Consider the following 19,930-nt stretch of genomic DNA (forward strand, 5'->3'; position numbering starts at 1 on the left):
CTGTGGGCCCTGGAACCCCCTGCCTCTAGAAATGTGCTTGGGATGAATACTTAGCCAAAAAGTTAGGGTGGCTGGGTCTGCTCTCCCAGGGGTCTCGCCTGACCAGTCACAACAAAGCCCGTTCTTTATTTTCACACCCAGCTCTCTTCCTTTTGCTTAGTAGCAATGCTGTTCTCCCAGCTGGGCTCAGTGTAACGAGGGGCCGGGGGCACAACAGTAACTGGTATGGCGGGATGTAGCACTCCGCCCCACTCACCTGCAAAGGCTTTTACCCTGCAAAGGCTTTTACCCAGCTGCATGTCTGCTAGCAGCTGTCCTTGCGAAGGGTTCGGAAGTCTGTATGGCACGGGATGCAGGCCACGGTAACAACTCCAGGTTTTAAATCCAAATCCTTATCCCTTTACTGCTCCCAGCTGAGGGTTACATCTGAAAGGATTTGGAAATACCACTTCACACTGCCTTCTGTGGTTGGGAGTTCATGATCATGGAACTGGGGCAGGAAAATGAACCTAGTGTGTCGCCCTTCCCAGTTTCCCCGTGCTAGCCCTGAGCTATTCAGGTTCCTGTCCCTCCAGAGCAGAGAATATAAAAATCTTCACAGACTCTTTTGTCATCCTAGAATCTGAAGATGTTTCTGCTTCCAGTAGGTTTTGTTAGGTTTTGTCTCCGTGCTCAGAGTCCTCAGTTGAAACAGAAAATGCTAAATTTTCACTTCTGACAGAGATGGGTTCATAGACAGCTGATGGTTCTATTCGTCTCACTCAAAGAAGGTGGCTGGGTGATCACTTCCATGTCTGTCAGGGCTCATCGCTGTAACTGGGACTGTGTGGTCAGTTTTTGTTCCTTTGAAGCTGGAGTCTTGTCCTGTCCCCTCCTTTCAGAGGGGGGCTGAGGCTGCCCGGCTCCTGCATCTCAGCCCGTGCATCTCGGCCGGAGGAGCAAAGGCTTTTGAATAGTAGTCTAAATTAGTGGAGCACACCAGAATAAAATTACGGACTGCTTTTGTTCATGCTGCCAGGAGGTCAGGATGTCTTTGCAGTTGTGATGGAAAGGAAAACACAAGCCATTGGACATGGGGCAGCAGTTTAGCAACACTTAAATAATACCAACCCTCTGCCCCACCTGGAAGCCACTGGTCACCTCAGCGCTCCAGGCAAACTGTACAGATTGCACAAATGACCTGACATTACTCATTTCACAGAGGATTCTTTCGTTTGTTTGTTTGTTTGTTCATTTTATTTTGCTGGTTTAGCCTCAAGCCCAGGGCAGAAGACCTATCTGCATTTGAGACTTCAAAGTAGGTTATTCCAAGGTACTCTGCGTGGGGTGATGGGGTCACTGGCTGTCACACTAACCTGTGCATGAGCTTGCCTGCGATGTGCTCCGCTCTAGCCAGCTCCTGTTGCCGCCACCCCTCGCGCACGGCAGTGGGGTGCGGTGCCAGTGAGATCGGGCTCGCCGCGGCGCAGCACCCTGCCCATCCCTGCAGCGGACCCATGCAGCATGTCGCAGGCAGCTGCCCTGTCCGGCTGTCCCTCGGGAGCGTTTGCAGCCTGTCTGCAATCTGCACCTGATCCCCTGTGCTGGGAAGTATCTTTCTTGGCAGGAGTTGACTTGGCAACATCAGTGGGAGCGCGGGCGTAGATGCTTAAATAATTAAACATGCCTGATTTTGCTCTGCTGCCGGTGGCTGGGAATCTATCGGAGGAGCTGGGTGGCCTTTGAAGGTTTCTTTAATGAAGTAAACTAGGACCTTCCTCCTTGTTTGCTGCAGAAAGAAATCGAGGATTTAAAAACAAAAAACAAAGCAACCAATCAAACCCCGTCAACTCTTTGCTGCCAAAACTGTCACAACAGGCTAAAAACGTGCACCTCTGTCCTGAAGCGGAGCAGCACGTGGACGTGTTATCTGCGTCTTCCTGTTTTGAGAAGTATCACAGGAATGTGAAGCAGGTGGCTGAGGAGAGCCGGGGTCTGCAGGTAGCTCTTGGGCAAAGCCGCAGCCGGGAGCAGCGCAGGGAGGTAGTGCTGTTGGTCACCCCGTGCCTGGGGACACCGGCTGTCAGAGCCGCTCTCCTTCCTATCTGTGACGCCTCTGCCTGTCCCCTGCCTCCTTCAGCGTGCCGGTGACTCCTGCTCAGTTAACACCACGTCTCTTCTTTCCGGAGCCGGCTTTCTTCTGAGGATTTGCCCTCAATCCGCAGGCTGTGTGTGCAGAGCATCAACTCCTGCCTTTGGGAGGATGAGTTTGGGGAAGCTTTTTTGCTCTTCCCTCGACCATGTTTCTTGCACACCCACAGGGTTTAGCGAGTTTTTAGTGGTAGCGCTAAGGGAAGAAACGGCACGGATGCTGCGGTAGCAGTGCTCATGGAGGCGGGTGGCAAACCCGATGGTAAGCGCCTTTGGAAGAGGCTTTTGTTAAAAGTTACCCTGAGGGCTTGCACAGCCCTGCCTGCATGGCGGGTACGTACAGCCAACTGTGGAGCAATTTCTTAGTACCTATGGAGCTCCGCAGTAGAGGCAGGAGGATGCTTTAGATGCAGGCTTCTCCCTGGCCGGTACCCAGGAAGGATCCGCACAGGTTTTGTGCCATTCTTGAATGGAGCAGCCCTTTCAGGGCTGTGAATCGCTCCAGTCAGGGTTTTGTGCTGGCTGGCTGCTGCCAGCCACTCTCAGTAGGGCTGGGGCTGTTCCCAAGACCAGCCACTCTCATAAACATTTCCTTGGGAAGGAGGAAGGGGCTAAAATGAAGGATGACCCTGCAGGCCTGGGACACCTTGGGGGAGGCGCAGGATGTCCCTCTGAGGCAGGCTGGCCGTGGCTGAAACCTGCTGTCCCATCCTGACTAGCTTGAGCCACTGGCAGGTGAAACTGGGGCACAATCCACTTGTGGCCGCAGCACAAGGAGGTGAAACAGAGCCCTGGCAATTTGTGAAAAGACTAACCCAGCAGCTGGGAGAGATTGGGTGCCTGGGAGGAGCCCCAGTAATGAAAGCAGATGCACAGCAAGTGGGGTGGTGTGACCTCTGGGTTTTGTTGCCAGCCTTTGAAGGCGCCTGCTAAGTTTTTCATGTTTAATTACGTGGTTAACATGCTAATCCTTTTTTAGCACAAGCACCTCGTCTGGAAACTGATTTCCCTTCTCCTTTGCGCTTTCCACCATGGGCTGGCGCTGCTGACTCCAGCTGGCTCGCCTTCAGGAGGGTGTGCTGCTTAGGCTGTGGTAGAAGATGAAAAAAACCCACTTGTTTCTCGCATCCTCCGGTGTAGGAAGGCTCCCAGGACAGGCTGCTGCTCTAAAATGCAATTGGGTCTTTCATTCCAGTTGCTTTCTTCTTGCACAGTCATGCTTATTTACTGTGACTTAAGCCCTTTGAAGTATCCAGGCAAGGAGCAAATCCCCACGCCTGTTCCCAGACAAGCGGCTTTGTCCTCGAGCCGTGCTCTGGTCCTTCGACAGACGGGCTTGGCCTTGCCCTGCCAGGCTCTCAGGTGGCTCTCAGCCTTTTCTCAGGTGCAGCATTTCTCTGGGGCTCGAGCTGGCTCCCTGGGGCCGGCGCTCCTGGTGCCCGTGGGAATGGGTGCAGACGTCGGCGGTGGGGCGAGCAGTTGCGGCCGGTGGCTCTCGCCGTTGCCTCTCCCGGTTGATCCTGGTTGCGGTGCAGCATTGCCCTCAACTCAGGTAATGCAGGATTTTTTTCTGTGGTTGAGACACTTGGGGCTTGGATAAGCTACTTCAAATCTGCTTATTTATCACTGGTGGACTAGTCTGGGCTTCCTCCATCCTTGGGCAATGAATGTGTCCCTACGGATGCAGCGTCGTCCCCTTTGGGTTTAGGCAATGAGCAGCTCCCGGCTGCCAAGCACAGAGGGCCGAGCAAGGCAGAGCAAAGTGGGCTTCTGTGGGCTTGTCTTTGCTCCTCTCACCTTCGAGACATGCTGTGCTCTGTCCTCTACAGCGGTGGAAGGACGCTGGTGCGTTAGTGACGGACACTGCTGCCCGAGTCTCTTGTGATGCAGGTGCGAAGCTGCTGTGCCACCACCGAGTGTCATGAGGCTGCTTAATCATCCTGGCCGGCTGAAGGCTTTTGAGTGTCTGTGCTGGGGCAGATGGCTTCTCTGCCCGTTTTCCAGCTGCACCTGGCTAGCATCTTGCTCAGGATCACTGAAACGTGTCTCTTGAGGACTTCAGCAAATCTCAAGGGGTCTCTTTGTCATCTCCTGGGGACTCCCTCCCCTCTCCCCTTCTGGAACCTGCAGACTCCCCTGCATTAAGTGGGTCTGCTTTGCTGCAGTGGGGGGATGGAGGACCACTGCCATTTCAGGATACGAGGACATTATTGTGCCTCTTGAGCCTCATCCTGCAGAGGGAGGGGACCAGCATGAGAAATCCTTCTGCTCTGGGAATGGCAGGAGGGAGCCTGGGTGGCAGAGCTGGCTGAGCTGCACACAGGTGGGTCCAGCCTTTCCTCTGGGTTCTGCGACAGCCTGCATGCAGGTGAGATGCTCCATGGTCTCATGCAGAACTGCAGCGCTGCCATGGCATCGCTGTGCAACCCGCTCCCGGCAGGAGAGGGGAAAGCTGTGTGCTGCAGAGCAGGCACGCCACCAGCAAGGGACTTCCCAGGAAAAGCAGCACTGGCATTTCCCATCCTCTCAGGAGCTGTGAGGGTAGAGAAAAGACCAGCGAGGATGCCGGCTTCTTGCTCTGCCAGGCCTGCAGCTGGATGCAGATGAGAGCCAGGAGATACCCAGTGAGCAGAGCAGCTTTGGACACCTCTAGGCACACATATTCCAAGTGCAGGAGGAGACAGTGGCACATCCCACGTGGGTCTTGCCTGCACATTCCCATGTGTGTGAGGCCATGTCCCTGTGAGGTTTGTTTTCTTTCTGCCCTGCTTCTCCTCAGAGCTGGGAAGTGAAACTCCCTGGCAGCTAAACTGGGACACGGCAGCCTCCTTTCCTTGTTTACAAGGAGTGAAAGGAAAGTAGGAAACGTCAGGCCTATCAGCTATTTTTGTGGCAGCCTTTGAAAAGCGTTTCCTTCAAATGGAGCATCATCTCCTCTCTTTTAAACGCACTCATCAAAGCGTTGGAGGACGGGGGAAAGCTGTGCTTGGGAGAGAATAAACGTCAGCGTGGGAGTGAGAGAGAAACGGCGAGGTGGGGACGGAAAAATAGAAAGGTTTTGGTTCAAAAGTAAATGTGGGAATTGAAAAGTCCACTGGGCTGGAGGGGACTGGGGAGTGGGCAGGGATGGAGATGGACGTTCGGGGGAGCCAGGGGGGAATAAAGAGGATTTACAGTATTCTGTGCCGGGTGCTGATTTAGCAGGGGTGGTGGGTCTCCCTCCCAGCAGCAGGAAGCCCTCCCTGGCATTGCGTGGGGGGAGGCAATGCCGCTCAGGTTAGCACAGGTTACCCTCTCCTCCAGCCTGGCTGGGCTGCAGGATAAACAAGAAAAAGGCAAGGTAGTGAGAAATATGAAATCTCTCCCTGTTCCTTGGGACCCAGGAGGATGGGGGAAGGTCGATGTGATCTGTGGCCCCCTTCTCCTGCCCGTGCCCCATCGCTGGTGTGCAGGGAGGGCAGCGGCTCTGGTGGGCTTGCTGGGAGCCCAGGCAGTTTCTCTCTATTTGGTTTGCCCTGCCAGCAGAAGTTCTGAGCCTGCAGTTATTGGGTTAGCCACTCTAAAATGCGTTTGCCTATGAGGGACTTATTGGGTTGCTTTTGTTTGTTTTTCTTAAATCAAATCATTCCGGCAGCCCTGGGTAAAAGCAGAGCTCAGAGGAACCCCAGTGTAGGAACGAAGGGAGTGGGACTCTTCCCTTTCTCATATCTTGATTCATTTGAGCTCTGGCCGCTTAATTGCGCTCCTTCTCTATCGCTCTAAATTTTCTTTGATGGCTCTGGTAGTGCACTGTGGAGCTCACCCTCCCTCCTGCAGGAAGGAGATTATCATAATACTGCTTGTAAATCAATTTTTTTCTCCCCCCTCTCCACGCTGACGAGAATGTAACTCGCTCTTAATCACGCTCGCTTGCCTGCAGAGTGTTACGGTATGGATATATATATTTGTTTCTCCTTGTCTGGCCGGGCAAAGGGGAGGCAGAGAGTGCAGAAGAGCTCGTGGAGGTGCTGGAGGCCACCTTAGGGCTTTCTCCTAGCAGACAGGGGAGAGGCTGGAGCAGGGCTACACTCTCCTCCCCGGCTGCTCTCCTCCTCACTTTCATGGCCCAGTGCAGAAGAGAAAAGAGCAAAACGGGTTGCTGTCTGCATGAGGGCGTGGGGTTTCCCTACAAAGACCTGTCTGGGGCTCGCGCTGTTGCAGCCGAAAGGAGATGGGAGGCGAGCTCGGCTGCAGGGCTCCCTGCGCCCACCGGCTTAGCAGCCCCTCCCTGTACCCCGCCGCAGCGCTGGGTGGGTGAGTCAGGCTGCCATGGGGCTCGCTGCCCCGCTTCGCTCGGCTCTGCCCCGCTTCCCTCGGGTTTCGCCATGCTGCAGCCATGCCGCGCCGGCCGTCGAGAGCGCAATGCCAGCCAGTGGCAGAGCTCTCCCGCCGCCCCTCACCTGAGCGCTGCCTGCGAGGGCAGCGAGGACAGCCCTGCAGGGAATTGCTCAGCAGCAAGAAAAACAAGAAGAAAAGAAAGAAAAAAGGGAGGGGAGGAGTTTTCCCTCCAGGCACAGCAGAGCATCGGTGGTGGAGAGCCAGCGTGCAGCCACGAGCAATCCTGATTTCCTCTCTGTTTATTCATGTGCCTGACTGTAATCGGATGTGAGACGGCAGCAGCTCAGCCCCGCTTCCTGGTGCAGGGGTCTCAGGGACGTCTGCTAGAGGGGCCTTTGCTCCAGGGCAGGTGGAGGCAGAGCAGCCCGAAGTTGCTGGCCCTTTCCTCTGCCCAAGCCACTGCCAAGGTCTTGGCTGTAACCCAGCTCCTGCCAACGCGAAATACGCCAGCTATGCCCGTATCCCGCTCCCGTGATGCTTTTCTAACACCCTCCAGGTTATGGGGGAGAAAGACTGCCGGGGGCTCCTCTTTGGGGAGCCTGAATGGGAAGAAATCCTCCTGCCCAGAGGCCGATACTGCACAAGCCTGGCTTTCTCCAAAACAGCCAGAGCATAATATGGAGGTGATGGGCAATGCGGGGTGCCTCTGCACAGCGGGACTTCTGTTGCCATTGAAATCCCCGTGGTCTTTGCCTTTCAGATGGCAAAACCTGGCCACTGCTGAGTGCACGGCCTTTTTGGGGAGCCAGCGCTCACACCTCTCTGCAGGGCCCCGTCTCGTTTGGACCCATCTTTGCTCCGTTCCCTGTATGCCGGCAGCTGAGCTGCTCTTCCCATGCCTCAGATTCCCTGGATAGGTTAAAAAAAGCAACATTGAGCATCTCAGGGAGCCTTGGAATGTCACGGATGAAAGCCCCTGGTGAAGGAGCAGGGCTGCATCTAGTCTTTCTGCTTGTGCCTGTGCTGGACGCCCTCAGAGCTCTGCCTCCAGGTGCTTCCCCTGACACTGCAGCAGCGTTTGCTCCGGCAGGCACAGCTTTGGGCACGGAGGCTGCTGCCCGAGCGGTGCTTTGAGGCACCCCAGGACCCTGAAAGCACCTGCGGGATTAACAGAGAGCTGTGGGCGGCTACAGGCAGAAAGCAGACTCAAAATAGTTGAATCTCCCCTATAAGCCTGGGGGAAACATCTTCCCTCTGCCTTATCAGGGGTTGTAGCTGGCTCCTTTCTTTCCTCCATCAGAGTGCTGGGTTTGCTGGGGGGGGCCAGGGCGGCACCTCCTCTTGCTGCACTTTAATGGAGCGGCACTGCGAGCTGCCGCGGGCCGGGGAGGCGGCGGGATGCTGTGGTTCTCCACCTGGCCTGCAGGAGAGATGACTCTGGCAGCAGGGCACTAGGAAGTAGGTAGCTGGCTTTTCCTGGGGCTGCCCGGCCTCTCAGAGGTCTCCCCATGTGAGATGGGAAAGCAAAGCTGCCTCATTTGGGGCTGTGGTGGGCAGAGGGGCTCTGGTGTGAGCCCTGACACTCCGGCAAACACCTGAGACCGCTCACCCACCCCTCCATGACGCCCCCTCCCCACCGCCCCTCTCTGCTGGGGACTGCAGCCTCCCTTCTTGCACCAGGTCCTGCTCAAAGGGAAGGACCCTCCTGCACACACCATCATCTCTGCTCAGGTTTTATATGCCAAATTCTTTGGCCTGTGACCCAGCCAGGTTTCTGCTTGGGATGACAGGCGGGATTTCTGCTGGAAGGGCCAAAACGATGCCTACGCTGGGGCCGTTGGTGGGGCTGCCGGCAGGCTGGGGCTGCCCACTCATTCTTTTTCTCCCTCTCCAGCCTTGAATGGGAGGCAAAGAGCTGCCTGGAGCCCCTGTCCCATCTCATCCACCCTCCATCCAGCTCTGGAGGGGATGCAGGGGGATGCTGAGGAGGAGGAGAGCAGCCAGCCCTGGCCCAGGAGATGCTACCAGCAAAGGGTATTAAGCCCCTGCAGAAATTTCCTCTGCAATACAGATTTTTTCAGAATGGCATTAGTGCTGTGAAGGAATTACCGAGGGAAAGGCTGTGGGGGGAAGCGGGGAGGGGGAAGCACTTGGCAGCTCTGTCGCAGGGCTGAACTCACTGCAACGTGATCCTAGGATTCCTGCTTCAGCAAAACTGCCGTCTCTGGCGGAAGGCACCGCTGCTTAATCCAGGTGAAGCCAAGCCTTCGCAATTAGCCGGCTGCTTTGGCAAACTCTTGTGGTGATTCAGCAGCTGGTTGGAAGGTGGCACTTCTCCCACTGTGCTCCTTTGGGTGGTTATCTGTAAATACTGTGATTTCTTCCTCGCCATTGAGGATGGCTCTTTCGTCTCTCGTTTGGCCCGTTACAAAACATGGTTCCTCTGCGGGGTATTATTTTTTGGATAGCCTCGCTGGCACTGCAAGAACCTTTTCTGGCCAGGTTTCCAAGTCCTGCAGAGCCTTGGCTCCAAGGACATGGTCCTGCAAGTGAGGGCTCTCCAGCTCCATCCTTGGCGGGATGGAGGAAGCAGGTCAGAGGTGATGTCCCAGGGCAGGGGAAGGCACTGGGACGGTGGTGGTGACGAGCTGTGCTGTGGCTTCTTGGATCCCACTGGCCAGACATGCTCATCCCATCAAGGGTGGTGGGTGCAGGTTGGACGTGAGCACGGGACGGAGGATGGTTACACGTACCCGGCTGGCCTGGAGGCCTTGGGGAAGCCGTGGGTTTAGAGTCAAGTGTGGTTCTCCCTCTGTCCTCAGCTGATGGATGTTTTTTCCCCTCCAGCTTTGCAAGAGCCCCGTGTGTCCCCCCTCTGTCAGGGCAAGGAAAGGAGGGAGCACGCTGGACCCCAGGGGCACAGCCCCATGCCCAGGATCGGCACCATTGGCCCGGGCCCCTGGGTATCCCACAGCCTGAAAGCTGCAGCCGCGCTCCTTGCAGTGATTGAACCCGTGGCCCCTCGGCAGCCTTGGCGTGGGGGGAAGGTGGTGTCGGCAGCAGGGAGCAGCTGCACTCCCCCGGCCCAGCCCACCACCCTCACCCTGCACTTTGCCTTCAGGCTCTGCTTGTTGCTGCTGAGGGTGTGCGCGGCATCCCTGCTTCTGCATCCCTGCTTCTGCCTTCCCCGCTGTTTTCGGAGGCACAGGGGCTGACACAGGAGGGGATGCAGGCAGGGGCTCCCTCCTGCTCAGCCCGGTGCCCTCCCGGGGGGGTGAAGCTGGGGCTGGGTGCCTTGTGGGATGGAGGGGGTCAGCTCCGTCCCCCTTCAGCCGCCCCCTCTGCTCTCTTGCAGCTTACCCTACAGAGCACCAAGTCCCGCGTGGCCTTCTTCGAGGAGCTCTAGGAAGCAACCAGCTGCTCTGCACCGCCGCTGCCTGCCGGCCGGCTCCCCCAGGACCGGCATCGCCCCCCGGTCCCCGCCGGGTGCTGCCGGCCTCTGCACACTGACGGACTCGGGGCCCAGCTGCCCACGGACTGTGTGATGTTCTCTAGCTTAGTGTCCATTCATCCTCCTCCCTGTCGCTCTTTTTTCCTTTTTTTTCCCCGCCTTTTTCTTACTTTTCTAGCGCAGTTTTTTGGCTCGGCACTCCAGGCTTTCCCCCGGTGCCAGCGTTGGGGCCGTGGCCGTGCCCCCCAGCCTGGCAGCCAGCGGAGGGGTCTGCCCTGGCAGCGATGCCGCCCCTCCAGGCTGCCTTCTCCCTCCGGCAGCGGCACGCCGGCCCCAGAGCCCCGCACCAGCAGTGCCTGGAGCTCCATTAGGAACACAGAGCATGTTCTAGTGGAGTGCTGTAAATCAGGGGCCGTCGCGCCGGCTCTCCCGGGGCCTGGCGGAGGTGGGAGGCGGGCGGGCAGGGAGCAGGATTACAGCGGCTGCAGGACCTCGGTCCATGGGGATTAGGGCTGCTGCTTCTCTGGGGAGAGGCGGTAGAGGTGGGAGGTGGGGAGGAAGGTCTCCTCCTCCTCCTTGTCTCCACAAGGGATAAGGAGCAGGAGAACAGACAGTGCCAACCAAATTAAACCATTTTTTTTTCCTGCAAACTGTGACAAATCTGGGCATCTGAGGCCAGGAGGTCTCTGGGGGCTCGGAGCCAGGCAGAGGGCAGCGCAGCACCAGCTTTCACTGGGTGCCCAAGCCCAGCACACCCTAACGCGGCATGGGGCCCCCCAGCTCCTCCGAGCCCCCCTGGGCCAAGCCAGGGGTTGCCCGTGTCCTGGCAGGGGAGTGCTGGGTCCTCCGCGTCCCCCTTGGGACCCCCAGTTCCTCCCTCCCACAACCTCACCTGACCTACAGCCACACTGGTGTCGGCTGGAGGGTCACCCAGGGCTTGGCGTGTTGTAGATCGTGTCCTGAGCCGTTTTTATTTAAAACCACACTGCCTCGGATCGACTGCCCGCACGTGGCTGTGACTGGGATGGCTGTGGCCTGGCACAGCCGCTCTCCTCTTTCCCGGGGAAAAAATAACGGTTTTTCTCCTCTCTTTTAATAAAAATTCAAAGCACTAGGAGGAGGAGCTGGGACTTGTTTGGTCTTTTTTTCTTTGGGAAAAAACCTCACGAAGCCCTTCACTGCCACAGTTAACGGCTTCCCCCCGCCCATCGCTCCGGGGGTCCCACTGCCCCCAGTCCCTCAGGGCTCCTCCATCCCTGCTTGCAGCAGGGTCCCCTTTTCCCTCCCGGTGTTTGGGGTGCCCTGTGGGGGCTGAGCCCCATCTTTGCTGTCCCTGGGGCTCTACCTGACGCTGCCTGGTCTCGGCCTGCCTGGAATAAACTATATGCTGCTCTGACCTCAATTTTTTTTAATTAATTATGGATAAAACCTCTTTGGTGACCCCCAAGCCAGGGCTGCCGGTGGGGCTTCCCCAAAGCACTGTCTGTGCTGAACACCCCGAGGCTTGGCAAGACCTGATGCTGGGGGGCTGCTCCTGGCCCCGCCGTGACTTGACGCACTCAGCAATGGATACACTTGTTTATCTGGTCACCGGCAGCAAAACCCCAGGAGATTAAATGGAGCTCCTGGCGAGGGCTCGACCCCTCCGAGAAGCGGGTGGGCTGGGGGGATGTGGGGGGGTGTTATTTTTTCCCCTATTTTGTTGTTTTAAGCAGGGCTGATGGAGGTGGGATGGGGCAGGGTTTGGCAAAGGGGTGGGGAAATGGGAGATTTGGGGGCTACTGGAGGCAGCAGGCAAGGGAAGCAGCGGGTGACCTGATTTCCCGCACGTGTGGGGGGAGCACTGCCTGCAGCCACTGGTGTCAATAATGCCACTGGTGCGCTGCCTGCACTGGCTGTGCTGCCTGCGCTGCCTGCAGGGGACAGGCAGAGCCTCTGGCCGGAGGATCCAGCCCCAAAGCAAAGCCAAAAGGGCTTTTCCCAGCCCAGGCTGCGGCATCAGAGCCAGAGGCAGCAGCACAGGGGGATGCGCCGGGTGCAGCCAGTGCCAGGTCCAACATGGGGGGGGTCTCCTGTCCTCCGAGGCAGCAGGTGCCCCACTCGCTCGCAGGGGCCTTGCACGCCCATGCACACCTGGAGCCCTGCATGCTGACGGCACCACACACCTGCGGCACTGCGCGCTCGCGGCACTGCACGCCTGCAGCCTCCCGTGCTCCCAGCTTTGCCTGCTTGCAGCCTCACATGCTGGCAGCGCTGCAGGTGTGCAGCCCCCCGTGCTGCAGCGGGCAGCCCTGTGCCAGCTCCCTGCCTGCCCTCCCGTGCTGCAGGCTGGGCCATTCCTCTGCTTTCACAGGAAATTTCATTCTGATTTTTTTTTTACTTTTTAGCAAAATCAGATTCATCAGAGCCGAGGCGGTGACAGAGCGGCTGTGGGTTGGCTTGCGATGACTTTGCCCATGGAAAAAAAACCCATCGAGTGGCATTTTCCATGTATCTCTCCCAGCACCTTCCTCCTGCCGAGGATTCCTTGGGAAGGAATGGGGGTTTTTTTTGCTAACCCAGGGCAGCAAATGAGCTTTTCAGCAGTGTTTCTCCATGCGCTTTCACAGTGGGGGTGGCTTTGGCGCTGGCTCGGGGATGATTTCTTGCTTTCATGAGCATCCCTGTCCCCAAACCCTGACACGTAGTGGGGAGCCAAGGCCAGAGCAGGGGCGGATGGGGAAACTGAGTGAGGGATGGCGCCGGCGAGGCCCTCTGGCTCCGGGGGCTGCCAGTCAGTGTGCCAGCCTCCCCCCACGGGGCCAGAGGCCCTGCAGCACCCAAGGCCCCCACCCATAACCCCATGGCTGCCCACAACTGCTCCAACTCCCAGCTGCTCCCCCTGCACCCCGGGGTGCTGCCCCAATGCTGGGTACCTCGGGGGTGGGGGCCAGCAGGGGAGAGGGGGACACTGGCTCACCCCTGGGCAGGGCTGGGTCTGGCTGTAGGGGCCTGGGGTGCTCCTGCACGTGTGGGCTCGCAGGGCAGCGCGTCCACGTGTGAGGGAAGGGTGTTTGCACTTAGGATGTGCATTTGAACAAGAGATGCTTTTGCATTAAGTGTGTGTGCTCAAGGGAAGGGCATTTGCGTGCCCAGGGAGGCATATTTGCAGGGGGAGGTGAAGCAGGGAAGGGCGGTGGGTGCCCTGGCACACAGGACAGGTGCTCGGAGCCGGTGCATGGGCGTTAGTCAGCACTGACCCAGCTCTGACTCACTGCTTAATGGATGCAGGCTGGCATGGCACGGCACGGCACGGCACGGCACGGCACAGCGGGTGCCTGGCCACAGGCCACCATGGGTGCAGGCTGGAGCCGGGGGCAGCCAGGGCACCTCAGGGCTGGGGGTCGCTCTGCGGGGTCACCCTCTGCCCACTGGCATGGCGACCCAGCACACAGCGGGGATTAGGGGGGCAGCCCATAAGACACCCCATCCCTGCTCTCAGGCACCCTGGGGGGCTCAGGGCACCCAAGGGTGCTCAGCTCCCACATGATTTGGGCCCAGGTGGCAGGATGCCAATGTAAAACGCTGCTCCCCAGGGGCAAAGCCAGCCGGGATCCTGCTCTTCGGGGGCAGCATCCTGGGGATGTGGGGGCCTTATTCATTCCTTGGCCGCTGGCTGCCGGCCCCATGCTGCCCACATCCATCCCCGCCAGCGGGGGCTGAGGGCCGGCACAGTGCTGCTGCCTGCGGCCCTCTACTATCTCCTCTTCCAGCCCTTTGTCTTCCAGGAAGAAAAAGGGGGAAGAAAATTAAATGAGGAGGGAGAGGAGCGGGGAGAGGCAGCCTCACAAGGGGACGGCTGCTGGCAGAGACCTGGCCAGCTCAGTGCATCTCCCCCCGCCCCAACACCTCCCCTGGGGCAGCCGCGCAAAGCTGTAATTAAAAGCCCGATGTGTGTCTTGTCTGCTTAATTAGGGGCTTAATGGGCAAAGGGGGAGGATTGCCACTGCCGGCAGGGAAGCCACAGCTCCGGCACGGAAACCTCTGGCTGGTACCAGAGGTGCCCACTCAGGCACTGAGGCTGAGCACTGGGGAGGGGATAATATACGCGTGTTATAAAAAAAAAGCTTGTGTAGCTGCTCCAGCCACCGCCGTTTCCCTGCAAGCGGAGGATGAATCCACTGGAGGCCGCTCGCGCTGAGCAGGGGGATGCTGGGCGAGGTGTGACAGGGTGCAGGACCACGGGGTGGGGTGCAGGACTGTGTGATGGGGTGCAGGACTGTGGTGAGATGCAAGACCGCAGGGTGGAGTGCAGGACCATGCGATGGGGTGCAGGACCATGTGATGGGGTGCGGGACCATGCGATGGGGTGCGGGGCCACGCGATGGGGTGCGGGACCATGCGATGGGGTGCAGGACCATGCGATGGGGTGCAGGACCATGCGATGGGGTGCGGGATGGTGCAGCAGGCTGCAGCGGCACATGGCTTGGTGCAGGACCACGTAGCGGGGAGTGGGACCTTGCGGTCTGCTGCTGGAGCATGCAGCAGGGTGCGGGACCACGCAGCCAGTCACAGGACCGTGTTGTTTGGTGTAGGACAATACAACGTGCTTGGGACCCACTGGTACCCAGGAGATCCTGGGAGCTGGTGCCCTGAGAGCATGAGGGCCGATATCGCTCCGGGCACGGAGGACAGCGAGCAGGCACTGCTGACCAGCACACAGCCAGCCCTGACTGGGACACGTCCCTGGGGAGGGAGCCCCCACCTTGGCCAGGGTCCCACCAGCCAGGATCCCACCCCTTTAGCCTTGCCATTAATTTCCCCTCCCCCAGTCATCACCTTGGGCAGCATCATCCCTCCTGGCCTGCCGGGGCATCTGCTGCCACCTGCTCGGGGAGCCCTGGGGCCGGATCTGGGACAGGAACGCTGGAGTCCCGCTCCCATCACCTCCTCCTGCCTGGCCACAGTGTCACCTCCTGCAGGGACACCGGGCATCGTCACAGCCCTGCCGGGATGCTGCCCACTGCTGGCCTGGGCATCGTGGCACCAGGTACCACCAGGTCCTGCCACTGTGGCAGTGGGTACCCCCGGGTGCTGGCGTCACGGTGCCAGGGCATCCTGCAGCAGCAGCTCGCAGCGTCCTGGGGAGATTGAGCTGGAGTCGCTACCTGATGTCGCTGTGCCGGCACGGCACGGCTGATTGCCAGTGTCTCCTGGTGAGCATCGCTTGCGTGCCGACGGCAGGGTGGGAGTGGATCCTGGCCCAGCACAGTCACGTCCTGAAGGCAAATATCCCTGCAAGAAGATTTGTTGGGGTGATGCATACAGAGAGAAAAAGATTGTAGGGTTGCTGGCAGGGAGGTGTGGAAACCATTTCTGAACAGTTTTACTTCTCAGCCTGGGGTTTTGTTTCAGAGTCTGACTTCAACATTGCTTGAAAAGCCACTCAGTGACCTGCCCGGTACCAGTGCCTACCCGTGTCACAGATGCACAGGCACTGTAACATGGATTTTGTTGCATTTTTTCCTCTTCCCACCTCTGTCACTGAGGACACAGGCTGAAGATCGGCCAGGTGGGGTCAGGGATGGCTTCACCCTCGCGTGGTGCCTCTGGGGCTGGGCGCAGCTCTGCCAGAGCCCTCCTCTTCGCTCCCACCTCGTGTGCCCCTTTTGAAAAGCCCGATCCCACCCTGTGCTACCCTTCCTGGGCAGACTGCGCTTCCCACAGAGCCTTTTTATGCATTTAATGAATTTAAGTAAGACCTTGTCTGAGGTCTCTGGGAATTATCTCCCCGTTTGGGCTTTTGGCAAATGGAGTCACGACTGCCCCTGGCATCCTGGGCCACACCCAGAGGGATGCTAAGAACATGCTCGTTTCATTTTTTCCCAGCTTTCATAAACAAAAATTTCTCCTAAGCAGAAGTCTTGCCTCCTCCTATGGAGGGACTATTTTTCCCCCTTGGGAACCCAAACTAAACGGGGCTCTCCAGGCCTTTCCCATTCCCCTTCCCACCTGCACCAGCTGCCTGGACCTTCGCCTGGCATTTCCCCATGACAGGTGTGATTTGCTCCCAAATGCATCCCAGTGTGGGAATGGCCACGGCCTGAAACCTCCCTGGTGGGTTATGACAGCCACCCTCCCCGGGTTTAATAGCGGGTGCTGGGAGCTGGCAGCTGGTGCGGCAGCAGGGATAACCTTGCGGCTCGGTACGTTGCAGCCATCCCTCTTCTTCCATCAAGCGTTCATTTAAGAAACATTTCACTAAATACCCAGCTGACAGCAACAGCCCCGGGAGATTGATGCCTCCAGCGCCTCCGAGGGCTCAGTGCCAGCGGGTGACTTTAAAATGACACAACGGCCACCCTGGGCCGCTCACATCCCCTCCCTGCGCTCAGTCCAGGTGATGTTATATCCCAGAGGACGCTGTGGTGCCACCCCCACACGCAGCATCCTCACACTGCCCCGGGGTGAGTTACCCGTGGGGTTGTCCTGGGGGATTTGAGAGCACCCAGCCCAGGTTTGCACCATCCCATCCCCATCTCTGCCAGGTTTCCCCATCTCTGTGAGCTTCCCCATCCCTGTGAGGGATCCCCATCCCATCCCCACCCCACCTCCAACCCCATCCCTTACCCATCCCCACCCCTGTGAGGAATCCCCATCTCATCCCCATCTAATCCCATCTCCATCTCCAACCCCATCCCCATCCCATCCTCATCCTCACCCTCACCCATCCCCATCCCATCCCTGGCAGGTTCCCTGTCTCCTCCGCAAGGACAATTGGGTGTTTCAACTGGGGGACGTGGCAGAGACCAGCCTTGCAAACGCCCGGATGAATGGAGCTGGCAGGATGCGCTGAGGGCAGGGACTGCTGCGCCGGATTCCTGGTCATTGTCCCTTCTCTGGATCGTCCCCTCAGCAGAGGAAGGGCAGGGAGCGAGGAGGGCGCCCCAGCCCTGCCAGGGGAGGCTGGGAAAGCAGGCTCAGTAATAAATGAGGAGGAGAAGATTAATTTAAAGATAAATTGGCGCCGCCTCTGTGCCAGCACGGCTTTAGTCCTTTTCATTTTTACCCCCCAATCTTCCGGAGAGAAATAAAGACAATGGTGTTGGGACGCCAACGCAGGAGCTCTTGAGAGCAAGGTCTCCGCCGGGCCTCATGGCGCTTCTCCCGCCCGGTTAGTGGGATGAGCTAACGAGAGCACCACCCGTGAGCGTCGGGAAGGTGCTGCCATCATGGGCGGGTCGAAGGGACAGAGGGGAGAGGCGGCATTGACCTCTGGCAAGGCTGGCCCGAGCCCCCAGTAAAACAAAGGGAGGATTTTGAAGAGGAATTGCTAATAAAATGATGGAGGAATTAGGTAGAGGAATGTTTGCAACACCCCAGCAGTGCGGGAAATGTGTAAATCACCCAGCTGTGCCGGGGATTTTAAGTTGAAATCCCTGGGGTTTGGGGATGCCGCTGCCACCACCCTGTCACCTCAGTGCCTGGTGATGGACTGAGGTCCGAGGAATCCAATTCAGAGCTTCTCACCCCAAAATAAGTGAGGAAACTGAAGCCTTTGCTGCGGGGCAGAGCGGTGGGCAATGGCACAGATTTTATGGGGGAAGGTCCCAGCCTTCATCCTGTGAGGAAGAGGGTGGTGCGGCCAAGCAGGATGGGGTGTCTCTAGCTGGGCTCAGGGGGAATGCTGAGACCATTCCGCTGATGATCCCTAACGAGCAAAAAACCAATCATGACTTCAAATGCAATTATGCCACTGTTTAATTCTCATTTTCCCCCTCTGCCGCTGCATGCTCACGCCCGCCGGCCCCAGGGACGGGGCAGCAGGGGCTGGGACGGACCAACTGCCTCCCCCTTCCGTGGGGAAGGATGCTCCAGCAGGTCCCCACTGTTGCTGCGTGAGTGGAGATCTGCTGGGGGCATTTGTGGGGAAAAGCCCAGAAATTTGTGGTGTTATTCCTGCCAGGGTTTGGGTGGTGAGAAATTAATGAGTTTCCACCCCCAGGGCCTCCAGTGGGCAGACAGAGAATTAATTGGGAGGGTGTCTTCGTTAACACTGAGGAGAAAACCAATCTGCTAAGAAGAAAGGAGGGGATTTTCAATTAGGCTACTCTGCCTTTGTGGGCTTCTTTCACCCCAGAAATCCCTTATTATTATCAGCATCATTCCCCTCAGGGCCGTGCTGGGAGATCAACCACAGTATTAGACACCAGAGACTCCCCATGGGGCACAGGTCCATGTGTCCCAACCTTGTCCTGAGCCCTGGTGGAGGATGATGTTTTATCAGAGCTGGAAAAAGCCCCCTCTATCCTGGGAGGAAGGATCCTGCCCTGGGAGCCGACACCCCGGAGCAGCGGGGGTTTGATCCTCCCTGAGATCACCCAGCTCGGCGCGTGGCTGTGGTGGTTTTCCACTGCTGGAGAAGGAAATTTCTCCCAGCTAAAAAATAGCTTAAAGGGGACCCCAGCTGGTTAAAATCAACCGGCAGCTGCACAGGCAGCGCTGCCGGGAGGCGGCTGGGGAAGGGCGGTGGGTTTTGGGGAGCCCCGGCGCGGGGTCCTGGCCCACGCTCCCGCCGGAGGTGGGGGATTTAGCGCCGGGGCAGGCTGGAGCTGCCATCTGCCCGAAAATTCCCAGCAGCGCTGAACCAGAGGAGGCAACGGCTGGGACCCAGCGTGTGGCCGGGGCAGCTGTGGGATGTCGGAGGGATTTTAATGACAAGGTTGGAGCAGCAGGAACCCCATTCCAAAATTTTGGGGGTTATTGTGTCAGTCCCAACACGGGAAGCACACCTGCAGCCTGTCCAGCTGTGCCTCAGTTCCCCCATCACTCTTGAGCACCTTTGGGGTTCGGATGAGCACCTGAGAGGTGCCGACTGACCCCCTTTTCACCACCCCACTGTGGTTCTGGGGACATCTCTCTTGCCCCCAACCCCTTACCTCCCACTGCAGGCCCTCCAAAGGCAGCCTCCAGTGGGGAGCCAGGGCTTTGGCAGCCTCCCTGTGCGACCATGCCCAGCCAGAGAGATGCCACCAAGGCACAGGGGACACTGTGACCCCCATCTGCCGGTGGGCTGGGATCTGCCGGGGCCACCCCCAGCCAGGGAGACAAGGCAGACAGTGGGACCTGGGAGGAGAGAGATCCCAGATCCCGGGCAGCACCCCTGCCCAATACCGGGGTGCAGATGGATGCCATGGGGACATGGATGCCATGGGGACATGCGGCACGGCAGGGACCCTCCCTGGCGCGTCAGCCCAACTGTGATTAATCAGTGACAAAGTGAGAAATAAGGCAAAAAAAGCAATCTGGGCTTGGGGGGAAGGGAGGGGGGGCACCTGGAAAGGGGTGTGGGGATGGAGGACTTAACTCCTGGCCCCAATGTGCTCCTCTTCCGCAGCTCGGTTTTGCCCTGGTGTGGGAGCAGGAGGTCCTGCCACGGTGGCCCTGCCACCCTGCAGAACCGTGGGGACTTTGGGGTGATGGCTGCCCTGGCCCAGGGTGCTGCATGGGGGAATTTGGGGTGATGGTGACCCGGGGTCCTGCATTTGGAGACCTTGGGGTGATGGCAGCCTGGGGTGCCAAGCATGGGGACCCTGGGGTGATGCCTGCCTGGGCTTGGGGTGCCATGTGTGGGGACCTCAAGGTGACGGCTGCCCTGGCCCAGGGCGCTGCATGCAGGGACTTTGGGGCGATGGCAGCCTGAGGTGCCACGTGCGGGGGACCTTGGAGTGATGCTGGGCCGGGCGCAGGGTGCTGCGTGTGGGCACCCTGGGGTGACAACTGCTGGGACACGGGGTGCCACAGGGACCCGCCATCTCTGGCGCTGGCACCGGGGCTGCTGTTCTCCACTGAGCACCCCCGGCCGGGTGCCCCAGCAGCACCGGGGCAGGATCCGGCCCGGGGCGCTGGCGGGTGGCCGTGACACCCTCTCTGCCGCACCTCCCCCGCTCCCCCGCCCCCTGCTGGGGGGGGAGACACCCCCCATCCCCCGCTCCCCCCGCCCCCCCCCCCCCCCCCCCCCCCCCCCATTTGCCAGGCGGGACCGTTCAAAAC

The 19,930-nt window shown here is 58.9% G+C and overlaps 1 protein-coding gene across 7 annotated transcripts in view; it reads left to right on the plus strand.

Annotated features, from left to right (window-relative positions):
* Window positions 1-11,021, plus strand: part of NF2 (NF2, moesin-ezrin-radixin like (MERLIN) tumor suppressor) — a 47,557-nt gene extending 36,536 nt beyond the window's left edge. For 2 of the 7 annotated variants that reach the window (XM_064466733.1, XM_064466731.1), the window contains exons 16-17: window positions 1,253-1,297; window positions 9,803-11,021. In XM_064466733.1, the coding sequence (XP_064322803.1) occupies window positions 1,253-1,288 (36 nt within the window). In that variant the 3' untranslated portion in view covers window positions 1,289-1,297; window positions 9,803-11,021. Of the gene's footprint in view, window positions 1-1,252; window positions 1,313-8,341; window positions 8,482-9,802 lie in introns of all 7 variants that reach the window. The other 5 variants (XM_064466729.1, XM_064466730.1, XR_010375357.1 and 2 more) reach the window with 4 other exon arrangements.
* The last annotated feature ends 8,909 nt before the right edge of the window (window positions 11,022-19,930 follow it).

The sequence above is a fragment of the Phalacrocorax carbo genome, chromosome 15 (assembly GCF_963921805.1).
Source record: "Phalacrocorax carbo chromosome 15, bPhaCar2.1, whole genome shotgun sequence".
NCBI classification, from domain to species: Eukaryota; Metazoa; Chordata; class Aves; order Suliformes; family Phalacrocoracidae; genus Phalacrocorax; species Phalacrocorax carbo.